At 48.8% G+C, this 15893-nt stretch overlaps 1 protein-coding gene across 4 annotated transcripts in view; it reads right to left on the bottom strand.

Moving 5' to 3' along the window:
* Nucleotides 1-15893, bottom strand: part of GATB (glutamyl-tRNA amidotransferase subunit B) — a 91138-nt gene that overhangs the window by 16687 nt on the left and 58558 nt on the right. For all 4 annotated transcript variants that reach the window (XM_065904703.1, XM_065904701.1, XM_065904702.1 and 1 more), the window contains one exon: nucleotides 2695-2828. In XM_065904703.1, coding sequence (XP_065760775.1) covers nucleotides 2695-2828 — 134 coding nt within the window. The remainder of the gene's footprint in view (nucleotides 1-2694; nucleotides 2829-15893) is intronic.

A 15893-nucleotide genomic window follows, 5' to 3' on the forward strand; every position in this document is an offset into this window, starting at 1 on the left:
GAAGACCCAGAGGGATGGGATGGGGAGGGAGGCGGGAGGGGGGATCGGGATGGGGAACACATGTAAATCCATGGCTGATTCATGTCAATGTATGACAGAAACCACTACAATATTGTAAAGTAATTAGTCTCCAACTAATAAAAATAAATGAAAAAAAATCTGTTAAAGTTCTTATGTTGTTCTAAAATTGATTGTAATGACAGTTGCACCTACTGTGATTTAACTAACAGTGATTACACTATATACTTTACATGAGCAAGCTGTACAGTGTAAGAACTATGTACCAATAAGCTACTTTAAAATCTATAATGTACCATTATATTAAATGTTAAGTTATAAAATTAAATTAAAATAAATAAAATAAATAAACTGTAAGGCAGAACTTGCTTAGCTTCATCCTTACTTGACTTTGGAACAACCAAATATACTTTTATTTAGAGTCAGGTGCCCTAGGGGTTCTTAAGTCTATAATGCTTCCAAATTGTTTGGATAAATACCAGGGGCTCCAGGTTCCCTCAACAGGCTAATTTATCAACCTCAGCTCCTGCAGAAGCTCCTAAAATGGTTGTCAGCAAACCCTTCATTTCCCATATCAGCATATAAAGAAACTGATCTGAAAGTCAGGGGACGGGCTTCTGGTCTGAGTAGCGGTGCACGTTACTTCCTGGGGCCTGGGTTTCCTTCCCCACTAAACGTGAAGGAGCCGAACCAGAAAGCAGCTAAGGGCTCTGCTGGGACGGAAATTCAGGAACACGAGTAGTCAGCCAACGGTGTGGAAAGCCTTATTTAAAGCTAAGAGTTAGATCTCCTCCAACAGCTCAAAGCACTCCTTCTTGGAGCCTCTTGGGTGAACATGATCTCACCCTGTGCTCCCACTGCACTGCTTCTAGTTCTAACCGGGAAGCGTCCCGTCCGCCTTGACCTACAGCGCTGCTGTGCACGTCCATCCTTCCAGGACACGGAGCTCCCTGAGGGCTGGGCCGGGGTCCTGCTCCTCTCCACAGCCAGCACTTCACGGCTCAGCTCCTGTGGACCCTGCACACTCTCCGTGTGCTGGCTGAGCCCCAAGCAAACGCTCAACTATAATTTCCTGCCATTCTCCGCCCCCTGTTCCTCCTGGCTATGCTCCCCGTGCCCCCAAAGCTGCTGGTTCTCATGCCCGGCCCCGCCCCCCCCCAACGCCCATCCCATGCTGGGACGCAGGGGCAGCTGCACCTTCTCCCTGGAATCGGCCAGAGGCTCCAGCCTGCACTGCCGGGCCCAGGGAGTCAGTGTGGAAACTGGAGTAGAAAGGTGAGGCTGGGGAGGCCAGGGAGGGAAGACGAGCAGGTTACAGATGCCACAGGGGTTTGAGGACCTGAGGGGGTTTGGTACTTGACACGCCAGCACGGAAGAGAGAGGGAAGCCAACGCTGAGGGCCCATAGGCATCGCACCTTCTCCTCTCAAGAACCCCGGGAGACAGGCTGGACACCGGGGGTGACTCCCTGAGGTCCCGGTTGGTGCGGAGCCGCTGAGGCAGAGGGCCGCATCTCTGAACACACGGCTGTTCGGACTTGTGCACCCACACACTCGTCTCCCCTGCTCCGCTCCCAGCCCGTGGCTGTGGGTGCTCCCGCGGCAATGACGCCCACCCAGATGGGTTCTGCTTCCCTCTGGGATGCTGCTGGGTCCCTGCCACCCATCTGGGTGTCTCCAACGAGCCCCTGCACTTAAACCGGCTTCTCCTTCTCTCCTTCCCTACCCTTTCCTTCTCTTCTCTGACACCCACGCTCCTGGTTCTCCCCTTCTTGCCTGCCCATGCTCTTTGGGTAAAGTCCAGGACGTCTCAGGCCCCTTCCGCAGCCCCCGGTCAGGCCGTGTCCTCCCTGACAGCTGTTCTCTGCTCCAGCGGCTTCCAGTTCCATCTGCATGCTCCAAGCCCACAATCCACTCATCCCAGCCTGTGCACGGCCTCTCCCAAGGTTCAGCACCGGGGACCCCTTGAGCCATCTACACATGCTGGCCCCCACGCCTGGGCACCCTGATCGCAGGTTGTGGGGTCTGCCCCAGTCACCCCCCACTCGGGCCAGCTCAGCTGTCCCTCCCCCTTCTCAGGGGGTGTCCTGCCCCTTCTTCTTGGCCACTCCCGCTGGTTCCTCAGGGCATGGCCTCTGAGGGAGCCTCTTTCTCGCTCCTGGAGGCTGATGCCCCGGGCTCAGGGCCTGGCCCCTGAGGGAGCCTCGTTCTCCTCCTGAGGGCTGATGCCCCGGGCTCAGGGCCTGGCCCCTGAGGGAGCCTCGTTCTCGCTCCTGAGGGCTGATGCCCTGGGCTTGGTCCCTTTTCGTGTATTCACAGGTGGCCGGGGCAAACCTGCGGTGTAGCAGGATCACACTGAGCCGACTGTCTGCCTTCTGAGAGTCAGGATCCCCTGCAAGCCGTCAGCTCCTCATTGTTTCCATCTCAGGCCCTCAGCCCAGCGCAGCACACAGGCCAGGGGGGGTGGGCAGAGACCTAGCATACCAACAAGCTTCCAGATGTGCAGGTGAAGGCGGACAGCCCTGACATTCACAGGGAAGGTCTGTGTCTCGTCAGGAGATCGGGGAGCGGGGGGGTGGGGGCTAGGGAAGGACAGAACCCCAGCCCTGGCCTGTTTCAGCTACTTCTGGACACAGAGATCATGACAGAAGAAAACGCCCTCCCCAGACCCCACTCACCTCTCACTGACGGCAAGGTTCTGTTGCTTTAAAAAGCCCAGAAAAGTGTTGAGGACCCAACTAGTCACTTTTTTTGGCTCTGCCCTAGTTTCTTTGATCACATTTTGGAAGAACTCCAGTAGGCCAACTTCATTCTGTAAAGACAGAGAAAAAAAAATTATATAAAACCTCCCCAAAATGGAAGATGAGCATTGTGAAACTGCCACCCTCTGCCTCCTCTGAGAGGTCTCCTGGTATCTCCCAAACACAGAGGTGTCACCAGAAAATTCTGATCGCCCTAAGTAAACAGCAAGTGTGCTCTCCTGCCGTGGCCACCCTGCATTCACACAGCACTGTGTCAAAGGCAGGCAGGGAAGCCAAAGCCCTGCAGAGCGCCTGGGCTCTGTGGTCCACGACAGTGAAACCCACCACCCCCTGAACCTGCGGCCGCGTGCGAGTCGCATGCAGCCACAGCCTTCATCCGTGAGCAGTACGTCTGGCCTGAGTCTACTGTCCTGTCTCTTTCCAGGCCCGTCTCCTCTTGCAAGTCCTAGTAACTCCTAGAATAAGAAGGTAAGAAAAGCAGCAGACCAAAAAGGAACAAAAAGAATATTCTACTTCTGAAAAATCAGAAGTGGATCGTAACTGTATTCTTCTGCGTATCATATACAGAAGTGATGGAAGTGATTTTCACATGTTCTCAAAATGAGAAAGGACAGCGCACTTAGACCACGGGACTAGCTGGGCCAGCCTGGCTGACCCGAGCTCTCACAGTGCTCCAGAAAAAGGACCTCGGGTTGGCTGACCATGGACACGTGTTTGAAGAAGCCCCTCCCACTCTGGACCTCCAGTTCTGCGAGTCAAGGGCCACACTGCCCTTTTTGTGATCAGAGCTACATCATGTTAGGTCATGGCAGCTGCCTAGTCAGCATCAGTGGATGAATCAACGTCTCCCACTGCCTTGTATTTAAAAAAAAAAAAACCACACGTGAATGCTCATCCTTTATCATGCCACGTTCACCTTTGAATACTGGAATTGCCACAATTTATTTATTCGGCTGCAACAGGTCTTACTTACGGCATGAGGGATTGATCTCTGCTGCAGCATGTGGGATCTAGTTCCCCAACCAGTGATCGAACCCAGGCCCCCTGCACTCGGAGTTCGGAGTCTTAGTCACTGGACCACCAGGGAAGTGCCATGGAATTGCTACAGTGAGGCCTAAGATGAACCCCCAAGTTCACCTCATGAAGCCGCACGTACACTGCGGCTAACTATCCACCCCGATGGGTCTGGCAGAACAGGAAATCCGGCCAAGCCTACCTCTTATTTCTCAATAAGGAAAATAAAACATCTTCTACATACATCTGGGAGAATGAAGTTTCCACAAGCAGAGGAAACACAATTTAAGTAGCAAGTGTCCCCTACCTGCTGAAATTGAAATCAAACCACACTTCCCTTGAAATATCCTTTTTTAACTTTATATGGCAGGTAAGGCTCTCACCCTCGCCCCTTTCGGAGAGCCTTCATTAATCAAAAGAACATCCTAGAAAGATACAATACTGGGAAGAAGCAAGACACACTAACAAAAGTGCTCTCAATGTTTTGCTATTGTAGCTGCTATAATATACACATAGGCACGCAGTGGTTAAAATAGAAATTCCATTAAAAAAAAAAAAAACACACCACTACATGCCCTTCATAACAGATGCGTTCTCTGGTGACAAGCCTACTGAATAATCCCATAGTCATCTCCTGAATCTCTTTTCAAGCTGATGCTATTATTCTGCTCATGCTAAATCAGGACAAAGGCCACCCTGGCGGCCAAACTTTGACTACAGATGAAGGCAAGTCCAGACAGCATGAAGAGAAAAGTTGTCCTTAACTTATGGAAGAATATTCAGACTTCCACAACGGCACACAAACCACTGGGCAGGGAGGAAACCGCTATCTGGCCCCAATCAGACAAGCAGGATTCCCTTTGTTCTAACGCCGACAGTCTGGCCCGCTGGTGAAAAGAGCTGTCAGGAGGAGGACTCTGCTTTGCCAAGGAAAGGTTTTTCTAAAACCACCTAGAAATATTGCACTTGAACTCACAGGCCTGGCTGAGTTGCTGGGACGTGATGAATATCTATTCCTCTACCCTTGGGTGGTTTTTTTATTGGATGGATAACATGGCAAGTCAGATTTCTGTTTGTCTTCCTGCCAGTGCTGGGAGGCAGCGTCTCAGCGCTGGAGCGGGGCTTCACTGGGGATACGTGGGTTCAGTTCACGACCTGCAGGCGATGCGGAAGGCTGCGACCGTGGCGGGGCGAGCTGTGGGCGGTGGGGCTGTGGCAGGCTGAGCTGCTGCCGCCACCCAGAGTGATGGATACATGCAAGTGGGCTGCCCACTTGTGCCCTTTACAGCAGAAGCCCTCTTTTAAGGCTAAAAAAATAAAGCCACACAGCATTCTAGGTAAGGCCTCCTTTGTTTTTCTGTGAGATCGGCAGATGCTAATAAGCTTGGCATGGATCTCAGAAGTCCCTGTGAATGCAGCCATGAAGCCATCTGGTTTTTGCAGAAGAACAGCAGACCAGTAATTCCTTGACATGAAAATCATATTAAGAGCAAAGCAGAAAGGCCAGTGCATTAGGGGCCCCTTAACGCCCTTCTCAGAGGCAACAAGCCAGCACGAATCACCTACCCTACATCAGAGGGAAACTCAGCTGCACAGGGCATCAAGCCTGCCGGCTGACTGCAGCTGGAACTTCCTTCAGAGAAAGCCCAGGTGGCAGAGATGACTGGTCCCGGCTTTTGTGTCATGCCAGGCTCTCTCTACAGCTTTGCGACTGAAAAGCATCTTTTCCACATTTTAATCAAATTTCCCAAAGCATTCCATTTTATCCAGAGCTAATGCCAAGCCAGCTTCTCTGTCACAGACAGGAACCCTCCATGGTCAGGGAATCTGTCTGCTGGTCACTGCTGGGACGTGGCAAGGCAGGGGGGTCACCTCGCCGTCTCTGCCGCTTTGGGAAGGAACCCCATCCACCCTTGCAAGGTGCCTGAAAGCCAACTTTTCCAGTCTACCTTCAGAGATGACAAAATGCCAGGAGTCTACCCTGCTGGAACAGGATGAAGGCTGACTTTGCAGCGGCCCTTCCTGCCCTAAGTCACACACCCTGGGGACCTGATGGCAGGGCAGGAAGAGGCTGGACTATATTTAGGAGAACGCAACCCGAGAGAGGCAGCTGGCTGGGGGCAGAGGCGGGGAAGGAAGAGGACACAGGGCACACGCCGGGGAACAGCTGGTTACGTGGCAGGGAGTGACCCCGAGGCTGGCCTTATCGCCCGAGTACCTGCCCCATGGCCAGCCACGCCAGGGGGCTGCCACCGCTGCTAATGGTGCTAACAGTAGTTCCAACAGCAACAAGGACAGGCGCGTTCCCTACACTAACTCAGCCAATCCCAACACTGACACAACAGGAAAACAGCAGGGCTGGGACCCTGTACTCGTCCCCCAGGTTCCGATGCCACTACTGGAGGTCAGTCACACCTCGCCTTCCTGGGGACTGAAGCTGAGCACCCATTAGGGCTGGGTACCGACACAGAACAAATTGCCCATCCAAAGAACATGTTTCCCTATCTCATCTTCATTATTTTACTTGAGAGTCGCCAGCTGTTCACAGGTTCTTAGCATAGTAAAAATGTCGCAAAGGCCCTTGGCAAATAGCTTAGAAATCAGGAGGAGAAAATGGCAAGTTCGAGTGCTGCTGTTGCCAAGGTCTAAACCCCGTGGCGCTCTCCACTGTGTCTGACACACATTGGTTCCCAGACTGGGGGGACAATAGTGGCACCCCCTTCCCATTCAGGGCTTCCGGGGCTGGGGGGATGACTGGCGTGCCTCCACCCCCTCCCCAGAGGACTTAGGGAGCACGCTCTCGTGGACACTGCCTGCTTCAGCAGCATCCCTGAAGCTACAAAACAAACCCTGTGCTCACCCACAGCTTTGGTGTCAAGCACCTCCTCTTTTCCCGCATTCTAACTCCTTCAATGTGGGTGACTCACGCACACGTTTATGCCTAACGGGCAGGCAGGGCATTTCAGACTCCTGTTGACTATGATGGTTACTCCATTTCTTCTAAGGGATTCCTGCCCACAGTAGTAGATATAGTGGTCATCTGAATTAAATTTGCCCATTCCAGTCCATTTTAGTTCTCTGATTCCTAAAATGTCGATGTTCACTCTTGCCATCTCCTACTTGACTTCTAATTTACCTGATTCATGGACTAACATTCCAGGTTCCTATGCAATATTGCTCTTTACAGAATCAGACTTAACTTCCATCACCAGTCACATCCACAAATGGGTGTTGTTTTTGCTTTGGCGCCGTCTCTTCATTCTTTCTGAAGTTATTTCTCCACAGATCTCCAGCAGCATACTGGGCATCTACAGACCTGGGGAGTTCATCTTTCAGTGTTCTATCTTTTTGCCTTTTCATACTGTTCATGGAGTTCTCAAGGCAAGAATAGTAAAGTGGTTTGCCATTCCCTTCTCCAGTGGACCATGTTTTGTCAGAACTCCCCACCATGATCCATCTGTCTTGGGTGGCCCTACACAGCATGGCTCAGAATTTCATTGAGTTAGACAAGGCTATGTGGTCCATGTGATCAGTTTGATTAGTTTTCTGTGACTGTGGTTTTCACTCTTTGGCCCTCTGAAGGATAGGGATAAGAGGCTTATGGAAGCTTCCTGATGGGATAGACTGATTGAGGGAGAAACTGGGTCTTGTTCTGATGGGTGGGGCCATGCTCAGTAAATCTTTAATCCAATTTTTCTGTAGATGGATGGGTGGGGTTGTGTTCCCTCCCTGTTGTCTGACCTCAGACCAATCTACGATGCTATTAAAAGTGCTGCACTCAATATGTCAGCAAATGTGGAAAACTCAGCAGTGGCCACAGGACTGAAAAAGGTCAGTTTTCATTCCAATCCCAAAGAAGGGCAACACCAAATAAAGTTCAAACTACCACACAATTGCACTCATCTCACATGCTAGTAAAGTAATGCTCAAAATTCTCCAAGCCAGGCTTCAACAGTACATGAACTGTGAATGAACTTCCAGATGTTCAAGCTGGATTTAGAAAAGGCAGAGAAACCAGAGATCAAATTACCAACATCCATTGGATCATCAAAAAAAGCAGAATAATTCCAGAAAAACATCTGCTTTATTGAATATGCCACTGCTTTATTGAATATGCCAAAGACTTTGACTGTGTAGATCCAAACAAACTGTGGAAAATTCTTCAAGAGATGGGAATACCAGACCACCTGACCTGCCTCCTGAGAAATCTGTATGCAGGTCAGGAAGCAACAGTTAGAACTAGACATGGAACAACAGATAGGTTCCAAATTGGGAAAGGAGTATGTCAAAGTTGTATATTGTCATCCTGCTTATAACTTAAATGCAGGGTACATAATGCGAAGTGCCAGGCTGGATGAAGTGCAAGCTAGAATCAAGATTGCTGGGAGAAGTATCAATAACCTCGGATATGCAGATGACACCAGACTTATGGCAGAAAGTGAAGAGGAACTAAAGAACCTCTTGATAAAAGTGAAAGAGAAGAGTGAAAAAGCTGGCTTAAAACTCAACATTTAAAAAATGAAGATCATGACATCCGGTCCCATCATTTTGTGGCAAATAGATGGGGAAACAACGGAAACAGTGAGAGACTTTACTTTCTTGGGCTCCAAAATCACTGCAGATGGTGACTGCAGTCATGAAATTAAAAGATGCTTACTCCTTGAAAGTAAAGCTGTGACCAACCTAGATAGCATATTCAAAAGCAGGGACATTACTTTGCCAACAAAGGTCCGTCTAGTCAAAGCTATGGTTTTTCCAGTAGTCATGCATGGATGTGAGAGTTGGACTATAAAGAAAGCTGAGTGCCGAAGAATTGATGCTTTTGAACTGTGGTGTTGGAGAAGACTCTTGAGAGTCCCTTGGACTCTAAGGAGATCAAACCAGTCCATCCTAAAGGAAATCAAGCCTGAATATTCATTGGGAGGACTGATGCTGAAGCTAAAGCTCCAATACTTTCACCACATGATGGGAAGAACTGACTCACTGGAAAAGACCCTGATGCTGGGAACGATTGAAGGCGGGAGGAGAAGGGGATGACAGAGGATGAGATGGTTGGATGGCATCACTGACTCTGTGGATATGAGTTTGAGCGAGCTCTGGGAGTTGGTGATGGGCAGGGAAGCCTGGCGTGCTGCAGTCCATGGGGTGGCAGAGTCGGACGTGACTGAGCGCCTGACCTAGGCAGGTCCTGAAGCTGTGGTGGGAGCGGCCGACAGCTCGGGGACCCCACACCTGAGACTGAAATGGCAGTAGCTCTTATGGGGCTGGGCTCTTGTGTGTCGCCGTGCAGAGGGGGTTCCTATGGAGAAGATGGTCCTGAATCTGCACTCAAACTCTGTGCTTCCCATCATTCCTGTGAGTCCAGTCACTCTTCCAAAGTGAGACCCAACAACTTAGTGAAAACTAGCCCTGAAAATCACATCAGTGCTAGTTCTGGGACAAGATGGACATCAGGCAAGGATGCCCCGAGAGAGCGGTTGTTCCAGGGCAAAAAGCAGAAGGGACAGTCACCAGGAGGACAGGAATGTGCAGTGGGGAAGGGCCCGAGTCTAGGATGTGAATGGGGCCTGCCCCTGCTTCTCACGGAAACAAGGAGTGGCTGTGGAAATCCTTCAGGGGGTGAGAAAAAAAAGACTTACTCAGAGGAGTTGGCAGTGGTGAAAAACACAAGGTGGCTAGTGGCTGGTGTGAAGCTGGCATAGAAGCATCGCTCTGCTCTGAGAGTCAGGAGGGAGCCAGAATCCTGAACCACAACCACCACTTTCAAGAACATGGGCATCTGCAGCTCTGAAACTGACCCCAAATACTGACAGAGTGCTCTCTGCTATGACTTGGAGAATACATGATTTTGGGGAGGGGGCTGTCTATAGTCCTACTGTGGTCGCCACAATTTCCACCTCTGGATCACATTCCCAGAGGGCTTGGGGACCCTTAAAATCTGAATAAAACTCTGGTCCCAACAATTTCACCTGTGCGCTATTCCCAGCAAAGCCAGAAAGCGCACACCTGAGTGGGACTCTGACGACAGTCAGCTGTGAGGCTACATTCTCTTGTGATGAACTCACTCTAGGAGGGACGCGGAGGGAAACCAACTGGGCCACAGGACTTTCCCTTGGACAATCAAAATCAAAGAACTCAGGTAATAAAAGCTGATGGCAGACAAGCATAATCAAACACCGGGAGAATGCAGTGCAAAGAGGATGTTGTCAAGAAATCAATTAGATGATAATCAACCTTCAGTGAGCGTAAAGTCAGTGCTGCCAAAATGCTCCTGACACGGAGGAAACCTGTGTAACTCTTGTTAACTGTCCCCAAAACCAGCCCATGGACAGGACATGAGGCTTCAGGATGGGCTTGGGGACAGAGCCCCTGAGAGTTCTTAGGCCTGGCGCTCAGACGGCTCTGCGCCTGGCAGATTCCACCTCTGAAAGCCCCCTGGCACCTGCACTTGAAATGAATGAACTAACTGTGGGTTTTGCAGGAGTCGAGTTAGAAGACGTGTCTTTGGATTCGACTCGACTGGAACAAAACATCGGTTATTTTTTCTGTGCAGAGGCTGTGAGAGCACCCTTAAGTTGGCAAGCACTGGATGTGATTTCATAAACTGAAGAATAAAATCAATTCTGAAAATTGCATGGAGCTCAAAAACGGCGAGCGACAATGCTGACCAAATGGATTTTCCTTCAGCTGTGGCCCGATGGTGAGTCTTCTAAGTCTGGGAGGTCTGAAACTAGTCAATGAGGGGGTTTCAGATGCTTTTTTAGTTATTAGCTTTAAAGTAGTATTACCTATGGGATATACAGATATTTGTCATGGGAAATTATTTTATAGGCAATTCATCCAGACAGAAAACCAGGCCATTTCTAGCTAATGAGAGACCCCGAGCAAGACTCTCAGAAAACAATCCATCTGACAACCAACCATCGTCATGATATCCTCTGTTTCTCTGTTCCTTGGAGACACCTTACCCTTTTCCATGATTTCAGAAACAAAAGATTATGACTTTAAATGGGGAATGACTGGCTGGGGCAATGAAGTTGTTCAAATAAAACCACGTTATCTTGAGACTGCACACAAATAGACACACTCATAGCAGTAGAAGTCACTGCCTTGGAGGGTCACAGTCATATCTCCCTACAGTCCGCTGGGCCTCAGGTAGGCTGTCCCTAAAACTCTGCCTTGCGCGGCTCTGGAAGTGTTAGCAGCTGTCTGCTGCCCCTTTCCTGGGAGCAGCATGTTCCTGGTTGTCTGCTTGGCTGCAGGGAGGTATTGTAGATTCAGTGAAGGGACCACTGTGCCTGCCATCTTTGGGGCCCAGTGTCCCGTTTCCCTTCTCTTTCCTTTGGGGAAGGAACAGCTTCAGGAACCTTCTCAGCGCCCCCTAGCCCCTCCACCCCCCAAGCATCAGAGATGAGATTTGGAGTCAAGAGTGTCTGTCTTGACATGTGGTTGCCAAAGGGGAGGAGGGAGCGGGGGAGGGATGGACTGGGCGTCTGGGGTCAGCAGACGAAAACTACTACACACAGAATGGACGGACGACAAGGTCCTGCTGAATCAATAGCACAGGGTACTATATTCAACATCCTGGGATAAATCCTAATGAAAAGAATATAAAAAAGAATGTATACTTGTGCATAACTTTGTCAAAGTAACAGTCACTTTGCTGTACAGTAGAAGTGAACAAAACATTGTAAATCAACTATATGGGGAAAAAAAAGCGTCTGTCTCAATGTGTTAATCTCCTTCTTTGTAGGGCTACTCATGAGAGTTAAACATAACACAGAAAAGATGACGCTCTTACATCTGACAACAGCATGGCACTGGAGGAGAAGTGGCAGCCTGCTCTAGGATTCTTGCTGGGAAAATCTCATGGACAGAGGAGTCCGGCGGGCTACAGTCTATGGGGTCGCAGAGTCGGACACGACTGAGGTCGCACATAGGGCACTGTGGTGAGTACGGCAGGCTCTCAGGAGACACTGACCTCGGCTGCTATGCCCACTCCTCCACTGAGATCTCCCACAACAGACGACATGGCAATCTGTCCACGGATTCATAGACAGCCAGCCACCCAGAGAGCTCAGACGCATTCTTACCAACCGCATCAGGCAAAACTGTCCCACAAACCCCAGACACTATGCGGAGGCCCTTCTCAAATATTCCGTCAGACTGGGTCAAGTACCTAAGGCACAAAGTCTAAGAAACAAAATAAACAGAACTGTGGCAGAGCTTACATGGCTTTTCTTTCTACTTGGAAAATGAAAAAAATTCTGCTTTCCACTGGAGTTGACTGATTTTCACTAAATTTAGCAGACAGCACTTATGTTTATTTATAGGGCAGGCTGGCATCTTAAAAACCTAGAGGGGTGGGAAAAAAGTTTAAATGGACTGACATTCTATGACTGTTGTTTCATGAAGCCTCAGCGTGGCTGGATAAAGTATTAATACCCACACAAGTAAACAACTGTCTTCTCTATTAGGTGACTCAAAACAGCAATGAGCTTGAAACAGGACTTCCACCGGGCCTTGTGGCACAGTTACGTCCAAGCAGGCAGGAGCTCAGAAGCGGAGGGCCTGGGCGCTGCAGTCAGCGCCCTCTCAGGTCTCACACTCAACCTCAGACATGACGCTTTCTCACCAGAAAAATGGGGAGACGGACGGTACCCCCACAGGCGGTAGCTGGGAGGACGGACTGGGTTAGAAAGTGGTCCACTGCAAGCCACGGAACCTGCTGTTAGCTAACAGCCTTGACTGACCCCGAGCTGCCTACCGGGCCAATGACAACAATGCATCTGGATTCCCTGCTCAGCAAAGCAGGGTGTAGGAAGAGACATTCCACAGAAATCACCTTTATTATACTCTAAAAAAACGCTCCTGCACGGAACCTTGACCGTTCTCACAACTACTCCTGGACACACTGACTCAGAGAAGGATGTGCCATGCTACTAGGATCTCTCATTGCTATGGAATCCTAACGACTCGACCTCACCCTCCACACGTCCATTCCTGACTCCTGACAAACGAGGTCAGAAATCTGGCAGTCTGACACAGAGAGGGAAGAAAGGAGGGCTCACCAGGCTGAAGCTTCAGACGGGACACGATACGTTTCATGAAGAAATGCTCACACAGGTTATCTGGGGGGAGCGGATCATCAGGCGGGCTTACGAGATGACATGAGAATGCATACTTGATTCCAGGGTCCTGAAGAAACAAGTTATTTAGGAGGCAGGGACACCGAGTGACCGATGGCCGGTCGCGGCACGTGGCCTGATTGAGGCAGAAACCCAGGCTTCTCCCGCCAAGTTCAGCAGCACAGGTACCACCCTGATTTGCTGGGCTGTCAAAAGGGTGCTTTATATACCTGCCTTTGGGAAACAGGGATGCTTTATCAGGAACGCCGCTTTCTCCAGGGCTTTGTGAGTGTTGTGACAGAATCTCACTCATCCACTGATCTGTCCACCTGTTCACCGCTGCCTACTGTGCGCCAGACTTTGCAGTGGATGCTAAGACAGACTATATTAGAGTTTTGTAAATGCCAAGGAGAAATTATTATTACACAATTCAGTGCTCACCACACAGTACAGCGACAAGGCCAAAGTTGTATAACATAGGGAAGACAGCCAATATCACAGCAACAACAAACAGAATACACCCTTGAAAAACCGTGAATCACTATACTGTATATATATAACTTAAATAACATTGTGTATCAACTATACTTCACTTAAAAAAAATTAAAGGTAACAGTTAAGCTCTGAAGCTGTTTTTCTTTTTTTTTTTTTTTACTGTTCATGGGGACGGATTGTACCAGTAAGGACTGTATGCTTAATGTTTAATTTAATCAGCGACCCAAAGGCAGGAGCGTGGAGTCAGAGCTCCGCAGAGCACACCTCCACCACACTACTGATTTAATGAATACTCCCAGGCACTCTTTAAATTGAAAGATGGTTCATTAGATTGGTGCATCTGCCCTTCTCAGCAATCTGTTGTATTTCTGAGGAAGTCAGGAAAAAAATACGAACATACCACTTTCGGGTATGTTATGAGTAACTCAGCTTCCAATGATTACTAAGTCATCAAGAGCTCATGGTGCCTAATTTCAGGAAAAGAAATCGTCTGAATCATCCTCCTTCCATATTACTAGTTCTCTTCTCATTTTTCTTGAAAATTTCAAGTATTAGCCATTTAAAAAAACACATACTGCAAAACGAATCACCTAATACATTATCTGCAAGCTATAAAAATAAGCACACTTTTAATATATCAAAAAAATAAAGAAATAAAGCTCTTATAAAACTGGCTTAAAAGCCAGCACCTCCTTGAGAGTTTTTCCCACTTGTCCCATCAGGGTCATCACTACCTCCTCTGGGCTCCTGGCTTGCATCATACATCTACTATCTACTGCAATCTGTCTGCTCTGGGGGCTGGTTAGCTGTGGTGGCATATATACATATTCTTGGAAAGCAAAGAAAACAAATCAAAAAAGTGTCTCTGTCCCCATCTCAGTACCTGCTGCATAGAAGATGCTAATAAAAGTGCTGAAGTGAATAGACAAAAATAAGTTTCTATCATCAGGGCTTATACATCTGGAAGTTCACTCTAATGGCAGAAAATGAAGAGGAACTAAAGAGCTTCTTGATGAGGGTGAAAGAGGAGAGTGAAAAAGCTGATGTGAAACTCAACATTCAAAAAACTAAGATCATGGCATCTGGTCCCATCACTTCATGGCAAATAGAAGGGGAAAACGTAGAAGCAGTGACAGATTTTACTTTCCTGGGCTTCAAAAATCATTGTGGATAGTGACTGCAGCCATGAAATTAAAAGACACTTGCTCCTTTGAAGGAAAGGTATGATAAACCAAGACAGGGTATTAAAAAGCAGAGACATCACTTTGCCAACAAAGGTCCATATAGTCAAAGCTATGGTTTTTCCAGTAGTTATGTGTGGATGTGAGAGAAAGAAGGCTGAACACCAAAAAACTGATGCTTTTGAAGTGTTGGAGAAGACTCTTGAGAGTCTCTTGGACTGCAAGGAGATCCAACCAGTCCATCCTAAAGGAGATCAGTCCTGAATATTCATTGGAAGGACTGATGCTGAAGCTGAAACTCCAATACTTTGGCCATCTGATGTGAAGAGCTGACTCATTTGAAAAGACCCTGATGCTGGGAAAGATTGAAGGTGGGAGGAGAAGGGGACGACAGAGGATGAGATAGTGATGGCATCACCGATTCAATGGACATGAGTTTAAGTAAGCTCTGGCAGTTGGTGATGGACAGGGAGGCCTGGCGTGCTGCAGTCCATGGGGTCGCAGAGTCGGACATGACTGAAGGGAGGAGCCGACTCAGTGGAAAAGCCCCTGATGCTGGGAAAGACTGAGGCAAAAGGAGAAGAGGGTGGCAGAGGATGCAATGGCTAGAGAGGATCACCAACTCAATGGCCATGAATCTGAGCAAACTCTGGGAGAGAGTGGAGGACAAAGAAGCCTGGCGTGCTGCCCGTGTGGTCACAAAGAGTTGGACACGACTTAGTGACTTAATAACAACAAACAACAACAAAACAGGGCCTTAAACTGTGAGAAAACCAGAAACTCACTCACTTGCCCTCTGCAAACATTCCTCCAAGGCCTCTGAGGCTGAGGCACTTGAAGGACACAGAAGTGGAGCCTGGGACACAGACATGAACATGTGTCTCCTTCAGAGAACTTGCTAGAGGTGAACATTATCTCTGGGGCTGAGAAGCCTCAGTATGTGCCCTCTCTCATCCTTACAGAATTTGGCAAATACATTACAAAATGCAGGCCTAGAATTCAGCATTCAGTGTTCAGCCTAAAGTTGATTTCAAGTGAGCTGGAAATTCAAGATGGTGGGGAAGGGGTGTGAGACTAAAATTCAGGTTTGTTAACTCAACTTGGGAACAGTTTGTGAACTCCGAGAGGTTTTGGTTAAAAGGTGCTCTGAACAAGGGGCTCGCTGGGTCATTACAGGCTTGGTGTTCGGCACTGATTACCTCGGCGAGAGGATGAGACAGTCCTTGCCGGAAGAAAACACACCAATTAATAAAGAACTAGAATACAGCGACACAATCACCACAGAGGTGTGGCTAAG

The sequence above is a fragment of the Muntiacus reevesi genome, chromosome 13 (genome assembly GCF_963930625.1).
Source record: "Muntiacus reevesi chromosome 13, mMunRee1.1, whole genome shotgun sequence".
Lineage (NCBI taxonomy): Eukaryota > Metazoa > Chordata > Mammalia > Artiodactyla > Cervidae > Muntiacus > Muntiacus reevesi.